The sequence below is a fragment of the Pteronotus mesoamericanus genome, unplaced genomic scaffold (genome assembly GCF_021234165.1).
Source record: "Pteronotus mesoamericanus isolate MK-2021 breed Mesoamerican mustached bat unplaced genomic scaffold, CSHL_Meso_final scaffold_507, whole genome shotgun sequence".
In the NCBI taxonomy this organism is placed as follows: Eukaryota; Metazoa; Chordata; class Mammalia; order Chiroptera; family Mormoopidae; genus Pteronotus; species Pteronotus mesoamericanus.
Window position 1 is genome coordinate 12,989,053 of NW_026555319.1, and position 19,499 is coordinate 13,008,551.

A 19,499-nucleotide genomic window follows, 5' to 3' on the forward strand; every position below is an offset into this window, starting at 1 on the left:
GAGGTGAGGTCCCTAAGCCAGAGTCACCCAGCTCTGAGTGGCACAACGCTGAACCTTCCACCTACCACACACTGTGTCACCGAGGGTCAGAGGAAGGCTTGGCACTTCACAATGGACCTGCAGCCTCCACTTTGGAGATGCCACCTCGGTCCACTACTCCAAAACAGGCGCTCGGCCTGTCCTCTCTCTCCTCCTCAGAGCTCATGTTTGTTTCCATTAGCGAAGCGTGCAGGGCCAGGGGGAGCAGAGGCCAGCCCTCCATCTGGCGGGTGGCAGTTCCTCACCGCCACTCAGCGCTGTGCCTCACTCGCCTGCCACCAAGAGGGGCCGCTCCCTCCCGTCCCGCACCCCCAGCTGCTTCCTGGCTCTAATGAGACGTGCTACAGACTTGTCCCAGGGTGTTCAGAGCTGAGAACACACACGCCACACCCCCGCCCCATTTTCTCCAGGAGCCCTGATGAGGGTTGGTGTCTGGGCCCCAGCTGGGCCCCGCTCTGCTTATTCCTTCAGGCTTGGGGCTGAGAGACATCGAGAGTCATTGAGTCAGAAGGAGCAGGACAGTGGCGGTCTGGGCGTCAATGGCTCTGCAGTGCAGAGGGCCTTGGAGGGCAAGCTCAGCTTCCCGGAGCCTCAGCCTGCCCAGGGGGACCTCCCTGCACAGTGGCAGAAGCCAGGGGCTATTTCTCCTCTGCTTGGTCCTGGCAACCTCCCTGCAGCGGTGGAGAATCCACGAGCTGAGAAGGGCTGAGTCTGGCAGGCCTGGGCCCTTCATTGTACAGGACAGAGGCCAAGGCCCAGAGAGGGAAAGGGACTTGCCCAGCGTCACACAGTGAGGCTGTAAGGGAGGGGGGACTGGAAGCTGAGTCTCTGGATTCCTCGGCCATCACTGCGTTTATTCTGCTCAGCTCCCTCCTGCCCCCCTCATCCTCCTTCTCCTCTCCTCCCTCATTTCTTTCCTCCTCCTCTCCCTCTTTCCCTTCCTTTCCGTCTCCCCTGGTCTCTCTCTCCACTCGCTCCATCTTTCCTTTCTCGTGTCTCTCCTATGCCTATTGGACAGCAGGCCCTCAGCTCGTCTGAGACACCCACTGGAGGTTGCAAGACGAAGTTTCAGCCCAGAGATCGACCCAGACGAGTGCATTGGGGATGCCAAGGGAAGGTTCTAGGCAGGGGACACCCACTGTTCACAACAGCCAGCCTGGGACCCTTGAGCTGAATCTCCAACTCTGAGAAAAAATTGGGGAGAGTATTCCTGGTGGAGGAAGCTCAGTGAGCAAAGGCGTGATGGTGGGAGCAGGGCCTGGGGCTCCAGAGCCCTTCTGCAGGGCACCGGTTGCGAAGCACCCTTCTCTGGCCCCGGGGATTGAACAGGCTCTGATTAAGACAGGATTAGCACGCAGCCGGCCCTGTGGCCTGGAGAGTTCGTTGACCTGTCCTTGGACCCAGCAACCCTGAGGCCCCTCTCCTCCTGTGCCCAGCCCCACCCTCCCGCCTTTCCGTGCCCCACATCCTCCACCCACCCCCAGCTGGTAGCTTGGCTCCCTGCCTGACAGCTGCTGCCTATTCTGGGCCACAAGCAAGGATTTAGTCTGTGTTTTCTAAGCATATTGAATTCATTCATTAAGCTGGAATGGCTGCTCTGGGATGTAAACAATTATGTTTAAAAAAAAAGAAATACAAAACCCTGGAGTGGCTGATGCTGGAAGGTGCCACTCCCCGGCAGCCCCATGCCTTCGGAGGGCCGGCGGTACCACTGCGACAAGGGAGGGGACCAGGTTTCAGACTGGCCAAGCCATTCAGTCACTGGCTGGCCCTACAGAACCCTCTCCCTTTTTCTTGGCCTCTGTTTCCCACAGATAGTAAGGGCAGCTAACATTCATCCAGGGCTGACCGTCGGGCACTATCTAAGAGCTTGGCCACCCCACCGGTCCCGTGGAGTAGGTGCTGTCACCCCATTTTATAGATGAGGAAACTGAGGCTCAGAGAAGCAAAAGGACATGCCTAATGGGGGTGGACTAGTTGCCCTCTGGGGTGTCTTTCAGCCTTGATCACCAGAGGCTCCGTTAACCTGTTGTTGGAAGGGAGATGCGATGGCCCAGTGGAAACCCCAGTGTGAATGCGGGACTCCCCGTTCTGAGACAGAGCATAGCGCTGCTCCTAATAGTGGTGATGACGATGATCTCCGTGGTCTTGGCGGTGATGGTGCAGTAATGCTGAGGGTGGCAGTGATGGTGATTGCGGTGATGAGGATGAGGAAAATGATGGCGGTGAGTCGATTAACTGTTACTATTTACTGAACATCCATTCTCTGATGGGCGTGATGTACGTGCCTTGCATGGATTATTCCATTTAATCCTCATAACCCTCTATGCAGGTTATACCCATTTTTCGGATGAGTCAGTGGAGGCTCAGAGAGGTAAAGTTAAGTTTTCTAAGGTCATGGACTTGGGAAGGGGAGGAGCCCCATTTTGGACTGAAGAGTTGTGACTTTAAAGCCTGCCCCCCATCCTTTATGATGTGTTATGTTATATGGTCCATGGCGTCATCAATACATGGAGTTAGTGATTGCACCTTTTTGTGTCATTGTCACATTGATGAGGTTAGGTGCTTAGCACAGGGTCAGGCACATGGTCAGCACTCAGGAAACACCAACGATGCTTGGGCTTTCCTTGGCCCCAGCAAATAGCTTCAAAGGGGACCATCTGATAGGTTGAGTGACTCTGCTCTGCCTTCCGTCATGAGGGGTACTCGCCTGTGGAGAGATCAGCGGGCGCAGGGCCAGCCGGGGCGGCCTTTGGTCCTGACTTCTGCTTTGTTCGCTGTGTGGCCGCAGGCAAATCACAGACCTGCTGCCATCCCCCCACAGGCCTTTGCTCCCGCACTTCCCCTAGAGCGACCCCTTCCGGCTGAGGCCTCCCCGATGACTCTGTCCCTCAGCTTGGACCGCCTGCTCTGGGGACAGCTCCCAGGCAGCCTCAATACCCAGTGTCTTGTTCTACCCTGAAAATGGCCTGTTGGGAGAGGAGCGCCCCCCATTTTCGGGGCACAGAAACTGAGGCTCAGAGTGGTGAGATCAAGTTAGTTCAGGAGACCCCTACGGAGAATCCTTCCTTCTTGTAAATTTCCAGTGCACATTGGCTTACTCAAAGCCCTGAGAAGTCCTGCAGGAGAGCAGCCCATTTTGCTAATGAAGCCCCAACTGATTTGTCCAGCAAGGCCTCTTTCTCCAGAGCACCTGCTCACGTTCCCCAGAGCACTGGGAATGGTCTCTGCCGTCTTGCCAGCGGTTAGGGTGTGGCAGCGATCCCCACTGGGTTATGAGCACCTCAGTGGCAATTTATAGAAGCTTGCAGGCCAGGCCTTCCAGGGGGCCCTGCCTGTGCAGGCGAAGGAAGGCCCCCGGCGGGTGGCAGCTTTCTCCCAGGCCAGGCAGGTGGAACGATATGCCCAGTTTGTGGGGGCAGCCTGGCACCTAGGGCAGTGGGAACAGGAAGACGCCATAAGAAGCAGGAAGAAACCTGAAGTTCTGGCCTCGAAGAGGTTACATTTTTCCAATAGAACTTTACTGGATGTCCCCGGGCAGAAATGTGAATGTGATCCTAATTATGAGCTAACATCTATAGGGCAGATCCTCTGCTGAGTGATCTGCACATGTAACTTCATTGAGGCTTCGCTGGAACTCCATGGGGTTAGATTCCCATTTTACAGAAGGAAAAACTGAGGTTCAAATAGGAGACATGACTTCCCCAACATCACACAGCTGGAAGCGGCAGATGTGGGATTTGAACCCTAGTGATCTGTGTCAGGAGTGCCGCCTTTTCCTGTAGCATCAACAGCCTTTTAGGCTTATCTCTTCCCTGCAGGTGGCCCCCTTCTCCACAGGTCTCGGAATTGTAAACCTCGGTGTGAGGAAATGTGAACCAGATGCACCGGCATTATAAATAAGTCACATAATGTTTGGTAATTCAGCAACAGCACAGCTATTGTTGGAAAGAGAAATAACTTGGTTATTAATAAATGCGGGAGGTCACAGTAATTGATAGCAATTGAACTCATGGTGCACAGGGGAAAAACAGTCATGTTATTTTTTTCCTCTCTCTCTTTTTGTATTGAGCATAAAGGGGAGAAAAGAAACCTGCCTCTGCAGGTGGATTTGAGCCATTCAGAAACTGAGTGCCATTACTTTCCCTTGCTCCTTTCTTTTTTCTTTCTCTCATTTCTCCTTTGTTCGGTCTCTCTGTTGGAATCCCAGCCCGCCTCTTGTCGGCAGGGTAAGGCAGTTTGCCCAGGTCACCTGGTTAGTGGAGGGCACCTTCAATGAAACCAGTATTTTCTACACTAGTGTCTCATGGGACATGAGACCTGCAAGGAGCTTGAGAAATGTATTCGGAGGCCAAGTCTAAAGAGAACACACTCTTCTTAGCAGTCTTTAAGATATACTTTAAAGTCTTGGAGAAGTCCTGCATTTAAGAAACTTGTTTCTCGAAGCAATTAAAAAAAATAGGTATGATACAGGATTCATTTTTCCCAGTATCACTGGTGACTATTGCAGGGAATGGCTGCTGTGAGGTGCCCCGCTGTGTGGCCACTCCTGCCACCTGGAGAGTGTCTCTGCCCCTGGCAGCACGTGGGCTGGAGGGAGCCAGGCCTCGCCCCAGGCGTGCCGGTGGCCTGTGAGGCATAGACAAAGGCGCGAGGAAGTAACCGTGAACCAAGCCCTCGGCTCCCTTCCAAAGAGCTTTCTCTTGGCCTCGATGATTTGAAGGGAGAACCAAAGCAAACTACCAAGAGTGGTCGGCCTCTGAAGGCCTTCTCTCAGCCATATCACCTTAGGTGGGTGAAGCTGCTGAGACGGGTTCGACGGCACGGCGTTCCTGTGGGAGGTGATCCCCGGCAGCACCGAAAGGGGTGTGAGGAAGGGGAGTGGGAGAGGAAGGCAGCCACAAAGGACAAACTATCAAGCTAGCTGCCACTATGGGCAACTGAGGTGCGATCCCTCTGAAGACCTCGGGAGGGCAGCATAGAGCAGGCACGGTGAGTTAATCCACCCAAAGGGTGTTACCTTCAGTCTCTGGTTGGGGACCCGGGGGGTGGGGGTGGGGGTGATGCTAATCCCGTGGCACTTGCATTTTGGCCTGTGCACAAGCAAATGGTGCCGGTATGAAAGAATACCCTCAGCAGTCAGAAGCACAGCAAGGACCAGTGAGCTCTGCTCCAAGTCCACCGCACCATGTTCTCACCTGAAGTCTGTCTCCATCTCCTTTTGACTCGACCTACAGCCGTGGGTATGTGGAGACACCAGAGCTGCCCCAACCCCATTCCACTGGCCTGGCGTCCGGGGACCTAGCTCCGTCCTTTAGATGCTGTGTGATTAGAGCAGGGCAGTATCCCGCTCTGTGTCTCAGGAGCCTCTACCGTAGAACCAGGCTTAACAACATGCTGCCTGCAGACCTTGCAAGACAGTTGGGAGATCAGCCAAGGTCACCCAGCCATCCCCCCGCTCCGTGCAGACATGCTCAGTGGTGCGTCCTCCAGCCAGGGCAAGATGCACGGACCATTTGTCACTAAGAATATAATAGAACTGTTATTTGCCAATAACTTTAAAATACGGAACAGATTCAAAGGTGGGCAGTCCTACCATGCATTGTACTTATATAAATCCAGCCACCCCTGTGAAGGAAATGTGAGGCCAGTGGTTATAGATAATGTACTTTTTCACACGTCATGGTCCCTAAAGGCAAGCTGCCCTATCCACAGGTGGGGCACTGGAGGGACAGTGTGCTGCGTTGGGACTGTGGAGCTGTGCCACCATATGGTGCATTATGGACAACTTAAGAGATTCTCATGGGGAAATTCGAAGGGCACTTGAGGTTTCCCCTTAGACTCTCACTTGAGATCTTACCCCCCTAACGCTGTGGTTAGGGTCTTGAGTGCTGGAGCCAGAAGACCTGAGTTCAGATCCTGCCTCTGCTGCTTACCAGCTCCATGGGCCTGGAAGTCACCCTCTCTGAGGCTCTGTTTTCTCTTAAGTCCAGTCGCGATATCAGTCCTGACCTCACAGGGCTGCCGACAGGGGTATATGAGGCAGCGGGTGCTTAGGGCTCAGCTTAGGGCTCAGCTCAGGGCTCAGCTCAGTGCCTGGCACGGGGCGGGCAGGTGTTTGGTATGTGCTGCTTGGCTGATGTTAAGATATTAAGGTGGCCTTTGTCATAGTGTTGTGAGTTTCTTTTTCTTGGGTGGATGAGACAGGAGAGGTGCCAGGTGGGGTGCCAGGGACCATGTCCTATGTGATGCATGCAGAGGAGAGGAAGGGAGTCCCCAGATCGCACGGGTGAAGGCCCATCACAGAGCTGCACGTGTGTGAACAGAGGTAGAGGAGCCGCCGGGCTGGGCGCGGTGGGCCGACCAGCCTCAGGGAGCTGGGCGCAGGAGACGCAGCCTCCCGATGACGTTCCCCACGCGTGCCTAGAGGACTTCACCAGGCAGATTCTGCTCGCTGTGTTTGGAAACATCCCCCTTAAATCAGGAAGGATTTAGAGAGTCCTGCTGAGTCCCTTCCCCGCTCCTCTTCTCAGACAGAGACATTGTCAGTTCCCTTCCTGGCTTCTCCCCAGCTGCATGGCGATGGAAGGTTGCCACAGGCGGCGCGTGGGAGACCCGCTGAGAGGGCGGCAGCAGAGGGGTGGGGGCGCGGGAGGGGGACAGGACGTTGCCCATCTAGACAGCTACCGCCTAGTTAATTTGCTTTCAGCCACCAGCACAGGAAGAAGGGAGAAAGTCTCATTCAGGGCTAAAAGCCTTTAATGGCTCCTTTTTTCTTTTTTTAACAAAGACAGCAGACCTTGGGCTCCCAGATAACTGTATCTAATTAGGTTCTAGTGCTACTTCTGTGCTCATGCTGTACGTGTGCCTACTTTCTATTTGTGACAAGTGGTCATGGTGTTGGTTTGCACACTTGTCCCCACACAGAGGGCAAGGGGGGGCCGAGGGAAGAGGTAGGCCACTCAAGACTGGCAGGTGGCTGGTTGAATAAGCAAGGGACCTGCATCAAGGCATGTCTTAGGTGGCCTCAAGGTGAGCAGATCTCCGAACACACCTGCCAGGATCTTCAAAGTTTCTATAGAGGCCTGAGGACTTCACTCATGTATTCAGTTGAAGGCGGTCTGAGCCACACCTTACTCTCTCCAGGCCAGGTCCTTGGAACAGCTCCTAGTGTGGGAGCGGTGGGCAGAAGGTACGTTCCAAGGACAGGGGGCCCGACTGCCCAGGTGCCGCTCATGGGTCACCTGGCGCTCACGCCCTGTCATTGACCTCCTCCAGCAACTGGGCTCTCATTTACGATCGTGCTGTCACGTTTCCTCTGCCAGTGGATGTAAGTGAAAAAGATAAGTGAATCCATTTAAAAGAAAGTCCTGTCTGGGGTCACAAGCAAGTGGCAAATTTCCTGAAGGCGGTATTGCAAGGATTGATTTGGGGGGCATCGCTTTCCATTCAATGCCAGTCTGATTTCTGGTGACTTCTCTGGGTCGGTTTTCTCATTTACAAAGTGCAGATAATAATACTGCTTTCTGGACTCTCATGAAGATTTAATGATGATGACGGCGTTGATGGTGATGTTGATGATGGTAGGTAATTACAGCTCAAAGGGGCTGAGCTTTCCCACATGCCGTACAGGGATTCCTACACAGACACTCGGCCTCCAAAAGCCATGAGCTGAACAGAGGTGGCACGTGACAGAGAACTGGGTCGGGGGCTGCTGGCTGTTACCACCACCAGCATTCTCTCCTTCTTCACCATTTTTGAGAGTGGCAGGGCTTTTCTAATAGCCATGTCACCTCTCTGAGTATCAGTTTCATCATCTGTAAAATGGGAATAGTCTGCAAAGTGGCGATGACGAGGTGATGTGCTTGTGGTGGTCAGTGCTGAGTGGCAAGACGGGGACCTTAGTACACAGTGGCGACTTGTGGCCCCCGAGTGACCGGGCGGAGCTCCTGCTCCTTGGGTGGTGTCAAAGTCCCTGAGAGGGCCTTTTTCCAAATTCCCAATGTTGCCCGAGACCAGGCAGACCCTTCTAGATGTCTGCGTGAAGGGCTGGGGCCCCGTGGCCGCCTCTGACGGACTGTGAAGCCTCCGTTGGCAGCGGGGGTTTTTGTTTCAAAGGAGGAAACGCATCTGTGGAAAGATAAGATGGGCAAACGTTATTTAAGGATGGCACGGTTATGTTTTATTTTGTACTTGGATTACAAAATCGGTACACGACCACTGTAGAAAATTGTGAAAATACAGAATGCCCATCCCCAGCTGTGATTGTTAGTATTTGGGGGTATCTTGTTTTTAGTATTTTTTTTTTACGTCAGCCTAGAGCGATGTACATGGTTGACGTCATACCATGGTGTGGCTTTTGGTTTGCTTTTCCCTCCGCATTTGGTTGTAAGCATTGCCTGTGTTGTGCCACGTCTTTGCTGCTGATCTGAAGTGTCCTGATGATAGTCCACGGAGTGGCTGCCCCTGCCTCTTCAGTGTCACCTGGTTGCCCCTTCCCCACGTTACACTCCAGCCATCCGGCCCCCTTGGCGTCTCTCTCACACACTGTGCTCTTTCGGCCTCAGGGCCTTTGCACCGCCTTCTCCTTCTACCTCTAGAGGCCTTCCTGGTTCTTTAGGTGGCCAGCTCCTTCTCACTCTCCATAGCTCAGTTCAAATATCACATCCTCAGGTAAAACCCTCTCTGACCACCATAGATTTTATAGCTCATCCCTTGGTTTCTTTTGATCTTATCAACCCTATTTTATTTTATTTAAGAAAAAAAATAACTTTATAATTGAATCACTCCAAATTACCTTATTATTCATTTGTTTACTTGTTTATTGTTTCACTCCCTCATAGACTGTAAGCTCCATGAGGACAGGCACCTCTTCTGTCTTGCTTGTCATAGATTTCCCAGTGGCTAACACAGTACCTACCACATAGTAGGAGCTTCATAAATACGCATTGCATGAAGGGATGGCTGCTTAGATGGCTGGACTGGCTGAGTGGGTAGTTGAATGAACAGGGGGGTGGGTGGTAGGCAGTGGTGGATGAGTGGATGGATCGATAAGTGAATATGGGGGTAGGTAAATCATACTTTCACTGACCATTCCCCAATTCCACGTTCCCTGTGATATTTTTAATTGCTTTCAACAAGTAAACAATCCATGCAAATGGCAAGGACATAGGACAAACATGTCTTTTGGGAGAGCTGACCGCTCCCAGGGGCCAGGCCCGGGCAGTTATAATCAGGCCTCTGCTGAGGGCAGGTGGCCTGGCGGGCGGGAGGTGGCGAGGTCTCCCGGGCTCTCTTGGACGCCCACCCGTCCCACGCCCAGGACCTCACTGCCACGCTCCTGGTGGTCTCTCACGCAGTGGGCCGGAAGCAGTTCATGCGGTTTGAGTGGGCAAACCACGCGGCTGAGGCCCTGGGCTGTGAGTACGAGGAGCTGAACACGGCCACCTTCAAGCACCACCTGCGACAGATCATCGAGCAAGTGACGTCGGGGCCGAGCCGACGAAGCCTCGAGGACGAGGAAACCAGCTCAGGTTCGGGGGAGCCGCCCCTCTGGGTGGGCTGGGCGCCCCCTGGGCCAGCTCCTGGGGACGTGCCAGCATCCTTTCCCCTACCCATCCAGGATTTAATGAGGGTCTGTCCTATGCGGAACTTCTAGCAGCGGGGGAGCCACTGCCAGTAAAGATGGACGTGGCCAGGGCGCCTGCCCGCCCGGAGCTTCTGGTCAAATAGTTCTGTCCAGGGGTCGCGAGGGCTGCTGAGACCCAGGAGGGGGTGCTGTTGCAGAGGGGGGGGGCACTGCGGGAGCAGAGAGAAGGCTGTGAGGCTGGAGCAGCTGGGAGGATAGTAGGAGGTGACATCGTGGAGCAGGTGGGGGTCAGCTTGTGCGCTAGTCTCTGAACCAGGGGTTTTGTTCTCAGATGATGAGAAGCCGGGGAGGGGCCTGAGCGGGGGAGTGGCAGGATTAGGCTTATTCTTCCTGAAGCACAGCCTGGGGAAAGTCTGGGGAATGCGTGGGAGGAGGGAGAGCACTCAGGGACCTTATAACAGTCCTCTGGTGAGGTGATGGTGGTTGGACAAGGGAGGTGTAGTAGAGGTGGGACAAGGTAACCATGTTCAAGGTCAAGTTTAGGAACAGAGATGAGGGCATAAGCCCTGGGGGAAAGCGGAGCACCAGGATTTGGCCTCAGCAGCTGGAGGAGAGGGGATGCCTGGAACTGACGCAGGGGGAAGAGCAGCAGAGCTCTGCCCTGCACCCGCTGCAGGGGGTCTGCTGAGTCCTAAGCCCACAGCCTCTGCTGGCCAGGTGTTTGGCTGCGGAAGGTGAGGGCAGAGGGACTTCCGGGGACCTGGGGTCTCTGAGAACTAAGAGCAGTGCTGCTGGAGCCTGCAGGGTCTGGGGTTGGTGGGCCTGGGACTGTTCTGAGTTGTGGTTTTGGGGACCACGTTTTGGAAGACCTTGGAGCCACAGAGCTGCTTCACCTTCTAGAGACTTCAGCTTGATGGCCAAGGTCACTTGGATTCCACTGGCCTTTCACGTTTTCTTTTACGTCCAAGTGTGAGCTGCCGCCTTCTTACGCTTACACTTCCTATCTGATACACCTCACCTGCAGGCACATTACTGGTACACACATGTGCACAACACATAGCACACACATGGGCACAGACACGTGTGTGTGTGTGTGTGCCGCATGCCCCAGGCACACATTTACATGCACAGACATATGCAGTCACCACACAAACATGCACAGGCACATGCAGAGATATATGCACATATGTGCACACGCAGACACCAACACCACATGCAGTTGCACGGATAAACACTGCACACACACAGGCACATGCACACACCGCCTTGTGAGGCTGAGTCAACCTCTCAGGCTGAGGTCTCCAGGGTAGATGTTAAGCAGGCAGGGGACTGGCAGGTTTAAGAGAGATGCCGGGAGGCTGTGGGTTGCCTAGCAACAGCCCAGGTTGGGGGTGAAGTTGAAGGAAGGATGGGAAGTGCTCTGGGGCTGCAGCGGGCTGCCTGGAATGTACAAGCAGGAGCGTTCCCCCAGGCTGGCTGCATGCGGGTCTGGAAACTGTGTTTCCAGTTCAGCGGGTGAAGCCAGAAATGGAAAGGGCCTGGACCTGGGATCTGACACCGTCCCGCTCCCCACCAGTTCCTCCCCTCCCCTCCTCGGTCCGGGGCACTGTAACCCAGGCTGGCTGTGTCAGTGGGATGAGGGAGCGCGCGCGCGCGTGCGCATCTGTGTATGTGTGTGTGTAAACAAAATTGAGACCACGACTATCATACTAGTTAAGCCTTTTTATTTCTCCTAATGTTATAGGTAGGCACTTTTTTTATCTCATTCAGTATTCTTCTGTACTTATTTTTAAGCAGTCTTTTGGATGGATGGATTGCAAATTATCTAATGCGTTTGCTATTGTTGGAAATTTAAGTTGTTTTTAAAAAGTAATTTTTACCAATTTGAGCAACACTCGGGAGAACATTTGTACCCAGAAATCTTTGTTTCTCTGAATATTTCATCAGAATAAAAACCTAACAGTTGAAATGATTACGTCCAAATATATGAACATTTTATGGCTTCTGAAACAAAATCGCCAAATTTCCCTCCAGAAAGAGGGAACAACAAGCATTTCCGGAGTCCCTGCTACATGTTAGGTCCTGGGGATTTGAGAACCAACCGACCCAGGGACACTTCCCATCCTCTGGACACGCCCTGCCTGGTGGGGGAGACACCGGTTGATAAAATAACCACACAAGTAAAGACAGGCTGTAGCCCGTGCTGTAAAAATAGGGCTGATTTGTCCTGTGCCTGGCTTACTTCACTTGCATAGTAGCCACGAAATTCATCACATTGTAGCAAATGGCATATTTGAATAATATACTACACGATCCCCCTTATGTCAGAAATCTGAAAAAGTCAAGGTCCTAGAAGCAGAGAGGAGACAGGTGGTTGCCCAGGGCTGGAGGGAGGGGGAATGGGAGACCTGGTCCAGAGGGCACATAGTTCCCTCACGCGGGATGAGTAGACCCTGGAGCGGAAAGGAGCAGCGATGGGCGAGATGACCAGGAGGTGAGTCAGTCAGCCTCGGTACAGCATGGCGCCCAGGTACCCATGCTGTGTTATGTAATTAAAATTTTAATAGGGTGAATCTTAGGTTCACCCTTTTTATCGCACGCACAGAGACACAAGAGGGAGGGCGGAAACTTTTAGAGCTGATGGTCATGTTTACGGTGATGTATACTTATTGTCAAACTCATCAGGATGAGTGTAATAAATAGGTAGGTACAGCTTTTTGTATGTCAATCATACCTCACTAAAGAATTAACTAAAAAAAGAAGCAAGATGGAGCTAGGAATTGGCCCATTGGGGTGGTGGTCAAGGCAGGCTTCCCTGAGGAGGTGACGTCGGGCTGAGCCCTGAGGGCCGAGCAGGAGAGCGTGTTGCAGAGGAGGCAGGGCAAGGTCACACAGGGCCGTGGAGGTCCCAGCAAGAGGCTCAGACTTGGCCCTAAGAACATGGGTGTGTAATTGGAGCAGAGTCGCGGAGGCAGGGGGTGGGAGTGCGAGCGAGGGGAGCTCTCCGAGGCCAGCAGCGAGGCCTCTGGAGCGATGGCCCGGGCCAGGCCCTGACCCTTTCGTCTTTCCAGCTCCAGGGCTCAAGATGACGGGCGTGGAGTGTGTGGAGGGGATGGCCTCCGGCCTCTACCAGGAGCTCTTTGCCGCTGTGGTCTCCCTCATCAACAGGTAACCGCAGCCATTCCCGGGCGCAAGTCAGCCTCTGCGCGGGCGCATGGACGGGCCCCGGCACAGGGCAGTGAAGCCGAGCAGGGCGTGTTTTGAGTGGGAGAGTGGATTTTCTAGTCGCCTGGCGCTGGGTGGAAATTCCACTTAGTCAGCCATGGGCTGTGTGACGTCGGCAAATCCGTTGGCCTCTCTGCTCTTCCCTTCTGCGTTTGTAGAACAGCTCTGTCCCCCAGGTCATTGTGAAGATTCCAAGAGATAATGAAAGTAAAGAACCCTTCCTAATGGCGATCCTCAGCACCAGCACTAAAAGCTAATGGTTTCGGGGACACCTACTGAGGCCAGGGCCTACGTTAGCTGTTTCCCTCGCGCGTGTTGTTTACTGTTCATGTCAGTCCATTGTGCGGATGGGGTAACAAAGACGGGGGTGGGGGTGGGCTGGGCCACTGCCCAGGGCTGTGCTGCCCCTCCTTCCTTCATGGCCCCCTGAATAGCCCACCACCTGCTCGCATCCGTTTATTTTTCTAACATTTTCTGCTGGGAATGGGGAATGACCCGTGAGTGGGCCAGGACACGGGTCTGAAATGTGTCTGCCGGGCCGCGAGCCTCGGACCCCGTTTTCTGTCGTGATGAGCCAGCTCTGAGCCTGCCCTGGGAAATCTTTAATCAATTCCAGCGGCAAGTCCCGCCCTCCTCGGTGAAGGCAGGTGGCATAATCGGGCTCCCGACGTCTTGTCAGGGGGATGAGGCTGGTGCTTAGGAACAGAGTGGCCAGGGTTCTCTGGTGTCACCAAGACGCAGAATCCACTCCCTCTCTGGCTCCTGGAAGAGTTTCCACTTGAGACCACGTTCTGTGGAAGCCAAGGGGGTTGTGCTTGCTTAGAGCAAGGAGTCCTGGTGATGGGAAATGACCTGCTGGCCGAGGGGGCTACCATAGCCCAACGGAGGTGTGGTTCTTGGAGCCACGTCCATAAAATGGGTGTGCTGGTGATGGCAATGCCCCCGCCGCCGTTGACCTGCACCCAGGAGGCGTCTGACTTTCTAAGCGTTCGCTCACTTAACCTTCACGCATGACCACGTGGTGGCTGATCTCAACGGCCCTGTAGTGCAGAGGCGGAACCTGTGCAAGGAACGGGGAAGAGCTAAGGTTCAAACGCAGGCCCTTCAGGGTGTATGCGGATCACGCTAATGATAATGGCAGATGGCCTTTCCTGAGCACTTAGTGCCCGGCTGACCTTGTGCTCAGAGCATCACCGGCCACCCTCCCAGGAGCTCTCTGCGTTGGCCCCATCCTGAACTCGTTCACGTCTGGCTCAGAGCTGCTGGGCAACTCTCCCAAGACACACAGCTCCTCAGTTGCAGAGCAAGGGTTGGAGCCCACCTGTGGACTGTCTCCCAAGTCCCTTAGCTCCTTCATTTTGATGTCAATAACCCCTCCTCTGTCCACCCTGATGGATTCAGCAAGAGAGTCTGAGGAGGGAGGTGATGGCTCGAAGGAGCTTCATAAACTGAGGCGCTGAACAAAACTCTTTTTTTATTGCCCTGTGTCACTAAGAAAAAAAAGGAGGCTGTAGTCTTAACGTTAGAGCCAATTTGCCATGTGACCTTAAGCAAGTCATTTCTCTAGTCGGGGCCTGGTGCAGAGAGAGCGCACCTGGAGGCTGCTGCGCCCACGGGAGGCACCTGCCAAACTTGAACCCCTTTGATTCTTCCCGCAGCCCCTGGGATCACCCTACTCATCTCTACCATCATTACACAGTTGGGGAACTCCATGCTCAGAGAGGTTAATTAACTTACCCCAGGTCACACAGCCTGGAAGCAGGGAGCCTGGTTTTGGAAGGAGATCTGCTGGATCTCCAAACCCGCCCAGCGCTCTCCCTCAGTTTCTCCGTCTCTGCGGCGTGGGAGTTGGGGGCTCTAAGATGTCACGTCGTCTTAGGGCGTCTCCCCTCTCCCTCCCCAGATCTTTCTCCTCCCGGCACCTGTCCATGGCCTCGATCACGGTGGTGGACTCTCCGGGCTTCCAGAACCCCCGGCACCAGGGCAAGGACCGGGCCGCCACCTTTGAGGAGCTCTGTCACAATTACACTCACGAGCGCTTGCAGCTGCTTTTCTACCAGCGGACCTTCGTCTCCATGCTGGAGCGATACCGGGAGGTGCGGCCGGGGGTGGGGCGGGGGCCTTCACCGGGGCGCTGCGGAGGACGGCATCTGGGGCTGCTGTTTTGTGGGCACCAGTTTCCGTTTTGCAAGACGAAGAAAGTTCCGGAGATGGATGGTGGTGATGGTCGCACAACAATGTGGATGTACTTAATGCCACCGAACGGCACCCTTAAAAATGGCCAACGTGGTTAAGTTTTATGTTACGTATATTTTGCCACAATTAAAAAAAAATTTTTAAAAAGCCTAAGGGGTGAGAAAAGTCTTCACTTCTCTCACCACTTCTAGAGGTTTTCTATCCTGTTCCGCTCACGGAAGGAACTAACGCTGAGCTTCTGCAACTTTCCAGGAAGGGCTTCCTGCGCAATTTGACCTCCCGGAGCCGTCCCTGGGGACCACGGTGGCCGTTGTGGATCAGAGTCCCTCCCAGGTAACGCGGGGCCCAGCCAACCAAGGCTCTCAGGCACCGCGAGGCCTCCGAACGGCAATGCTAGCAGATTTGAGCCTTGAAGCTGCCAGCTGGGAGTGCTCTCCGCCCCTGGAGCCACCCGGGCATTGTGAAGCACAGGTGCCGGGCTCACTCTCAGGCTCTGCGTGGGTCTGGGGCGGTGCCCTACCCCCAACCCCCAATGTCCAGTTCCCCTTGGGGTGAGAGCTACCCCTGCTTTATGCCTGAGCTGGTGAGGTGGGGGGCCCCTGCTCCTGGGCGCCTATGGTCAGGGCTGAGGGGACTCAGGGCCAGTTCCTGGCGCCCAGTGGCCTCCAGCCACTTTCTCCGGGAAGGATCAGGTGTTCAGGTGGGTGTGCTGTGCCCGGCAGAGACTGGGAAAAAGGGACCACAGGGGGCAACCTTGGCCCAGGCCCCTGAGCACCCTTGGGGGCAGATAGGCTTTAGCTGGGGGGCTGCCGGAAGCTTTAACTCACTTTCCCTACCCCGGGGACCCGCTTTGCCGAGCCCAGAACTGCGCCCCTGCTCACCACTTTGCCAGAACTGCCCTGGATGGACCATTTCACGTCGCTTGCAGGACTCCGGCCGTATCTCGGTGACGGGCAGGATGTCATTTCACCCCTTGGTTTTCTCATTGCCAAAGTGGGAATGTCATGTCCCCTGAGGTTGTCATGAATACCAATGAGTCCTGGTACACACAGCACCCAGAAGGGTGCTTGGCACATAGTAGGTGTCCCGCAGGTCGCGTTTCTCCTGCCATTTGGTAGCACAGGCTGCCCTTTCCCTCGTTCCTGGACCCAGTCAGCCTTCTCCTGGCCCCCCGTTGGTTGCCCTGTCCCTGCGAAGCTCCCTTGTTCAGGAGCCCTGCCAGCCATTCACCTGCTTATGCGCCTGGTTGGCACCTCTCTGGCTGGCCCCGCCTCCCTGTCATGTTCCCATACCTGGCAAGTGCAGTCCTGCAGGAACAGCCAGGGCAGCGAGGAGGGGCCATGGTGGCCCCAGATGCCAGGGCCATGGCCGGGAGCAGCTGCTTCTGAGGATGGGCTGGCTGTCGATTGCGACCCCAGTAACGCAGGCCAAGGAAAGGAAAGGGAAGGGGCAGGGTGCCTGGGATCCGGGTCTCGTCCTGCCCCTGTGTGTCTCCATGCGACCCTGGCCCTGATCTTTCTCGGCGGGCCTTCGAGGAGTGCGGACCAATATTTCTGAGTTAGCGTGGCAGATGGCTCTGGCCTGCCGGGACTTGGCTCACTTGAGTGCTGGGACCCTCATGTTCTGGGACGCCTCTCAGTCCCTGTCACCAAGGGGCGGCCGGCCACTGTGCACATCCCGTGTACTCCAAAACCGCTCAGCACGATCGCTGGTTATGCCAACTCGTCACAGGCCCTCAGATTAGCCCCTCAGCTCCAAAGGCCTCTCTCGGTACCCTGTGGGTAAAATTACAGCGTTGCGTAGACGGGGGCAGGGTGTCTGTGCTGTTGGACCAAGTTCACCCTCTCCTGTGAAACATGATTTGGGCACTTGCCTTCCCCCCTCAAGATTTTAGTTTAAAATAGTACAAAGACTTCTAAGAGGAAGCAATGCGGATGGATCAGGTTTGTCTGTGCGCAAATACACACAGCCGCCTGTGTGTATCCAGAAATGTGTCATTTACACCGTGCGTTCCCTTGCGAAGTCCTCACACGGCCCTCCGAGGAGGTATTTCCAGCCTCCACTTGGCATAAGAGGAAATGAGGCTCAAAGAGTTGCTGTGAGTTCCCCAAAGTCACACAGGAAGTGAGGAAAGAGGTGGGATTCGGACTTCTTGGAACTGAGAGGTTGTTATGGTTCTGTGGCTTCGACACGGAGGGTCTCGGGCGAGGGGGAATGGGGAGTGCACGGGCACATGACCCAGGCAGGTACGTGTGAGCCGTGATGCCTGGGACTTGCGTCCCCGACTCCTCCGGTGCGGGGAGGGGGCCCAGGGCCAGCATCTACTGGGGATCAGGGCTTCTCAGTGGGTCGTGGCTCTCCCGCCAGGTCCGCCTGCCACCCGGAGGAGGTGCCGAGGATGCCAGGGGCCTTTTCTGGGTCCTGGACGAGGAGGTCCGGGTGGAGGGTTCCAGCGACAGCGTGGTGCTCGAGCGTCTCTGCGCAGCCTTCGAGAAGAAAGGGGCTGAGGCTGAAGGTAAGGGCGTGCGGCGGGAGGGTGCCGGGTGCAGCTGGGCGTTGTAGTCTGTCCTTGCGCGCTGCAGAAAAGGCCCCGACAAGGCCTGCACGGGGCAGGGTCTGAGTGCAGAAATGTCTCTGTGTGTGATTTCATTCACTCGTGTGTTTGGGCATTCAGGTGCCCAGCAAACGTACTGAGCAGCTACTGTGTGCTGGGCACTGTGCTATGTAGTGGTGGACCAGCTTCGCGTGGCTCATGATTCCGGTTGAGGTCACTAGTGGAGTGAGGGGTGGCAGGGAGGATGGCCAGGGTTTCAGCCCTGGGACATTCCAGTGTCCAGAGGCCAGGGACCAGGTTAGCGATCAGCAAAGGAGGCTGAGGAGGAGTGGCCAGAGAGGGAGGCGGGAAGCCAGGAGAACACGACCGACCACATTACATGCTGCTGAGAGGTCAAGGGAGGGTGGTTGAGCAATGGCCATTGGTTTGGCCACGTGGAGGTCACTGGCGACTGAAACGAGAGTAATGTCAGTGAAGTGTTTGGGGTGAGTGACTGATGGGAGCGGCTTGTGAGAAACCGGGAGAAGAGTCAGAGAAAGACATCGGACGGCTGTTTGTGCTGCGTCCACTGGGCTCTGGCCGGCCGGAGCCTCTGCCCCAAGGGGAGCAGCGAGGCCCGTCGGGGACATTCACGGGGCACTTTGGCTGTCACGTCGGGACAGGGCTTTTTAAGCAGCGGCAGCAGCACCATGGCCCCGCAGCCCCCCCTGGGCCGGGCCCCGAGCGCCAGGCCCTGACCGCTCCCAGAGAGCTTGGCTGTGACCGTGCCTGGCCCAGCGCCGCCTCGCCACGGCCAGGCGCAGGAGCCACCGTGCCGGGGGGCTTTAGGGCCCGTGGAGATGGCCTTTCTGTTCAAAGCGGGAGGAAAAAAAAACTTTCAGGTCAAATACAATGTTTTAAAATATACGTTATGGGTTGAATTGTATCCTCCCCCCAATTTATACGTGGATGCCCTGAGTCCCCGCACCTCAGAATGTGACTGTATACGGAGGTGGGGTCTTTCAAGAGGTCATTGAGGTCAGCTGAGGTCATGGGTGTGAGTCCAAATTTAATTCGACTGGTGTGCTTTTAAGAAGAGATTAGGACGCAGACACACACAGGGGGAAGACACAGGGAGGGGGGAGGCCTCAGGGTGGAACCAGCCCTCAATCCGGCACTTCAGCCTCCAGAGCCGTGAGAAAATAAACTCCTGTGGTTCAGGCCGCCCCAGCCTTTGTTCTGGCAGCCCTGGGGAACTGAGGCAACATGTGCGTGTGTTAGTAATAGGGATCCGTTTGCCTTTATAGCAGCACAATCATGAAATCTAATTTGATATATAGAATTATTTATTTTTTTTAAATGGAGGAAGAGGCCCGTGAAAGCACAAGTGCCGAGGGCCCAGGAAAGCCAGGAGGCAGCGCTGGGCTGCCCTCACCCTGGAGGGGACCCGCTGCTTGGGGCGACCCTGGCAAGGATCGCCTCTGCTCTCTGAGGGTCACCTCTGTTCTCTGAGGTACATCGGTCCCTTTGGTAGCCAGTGAACAGAGACGGAAGGGCAGAGGAAGCTGCCCTCTGTGCAGCTCTGAGACCAGGCTGGGCACTGTGGGTGCCCCAGTGTCCCGCCTGCGGCGGTGACCGAGGCCTTGGAGAGGAGAGACCAGGTGGCATACGGGAGCCCCGTTGGTGCTGAGAGCAGAGCCAGCGCTGTACCCAGGGGGCCTCGCTCCAAAGCCCGCCGGACCCACAACTCCTCTCCAGGCTGCGAGAGCAGCTGCTGTGTCCAGGGAACGGCTCTGGGGCTCAGGCACGGCGATTTTGGGGTCAGGTGGGTGGTGGTGGAAACACAGTCAGATGCAGAGGAAGCCGGGAGGCACAGCTGTTGAAAGCTCCCCCAGAGCTCCCCTTCTGTCCCCAGAG

General features: G+C 55.4%; 1 protein-coding gene across 1 annotated transcript in view; it reads left to right on the forward strand.

The window, feature by feature from the left end:
- MYO18B (myosin XVIIIB) overlaps window positions 1–19,499 on the forward strand; it is a 212,743-nt gene that overhangs the window by 36,325 nt on the left and 156,919 nt on the right. The window contains exons 12-16 of the mRNA XM_054594428.1: window positions 9,399–9,572; window positions 12,700–12,796; window positions 14,757–14,949; window positions 15,302–15,382; window positions 17,417–17,564. Coding sequence (XP_054450403.1) covers window positions 9,399–9,572; window positions 12,700–12,796; window positions 14,757–14,949; window positions 15,302–15,382; window positions 17,417–17,564 — 693 coding nt within the window. The remainder of the gene's footprint in view (window positions 1–9,398; window positions 9,573–12,699; window positions 12,797–14,756; window positions 14,950–15,301; window positions 15,383–17,416; window positions 17,565–19,499) is intronic.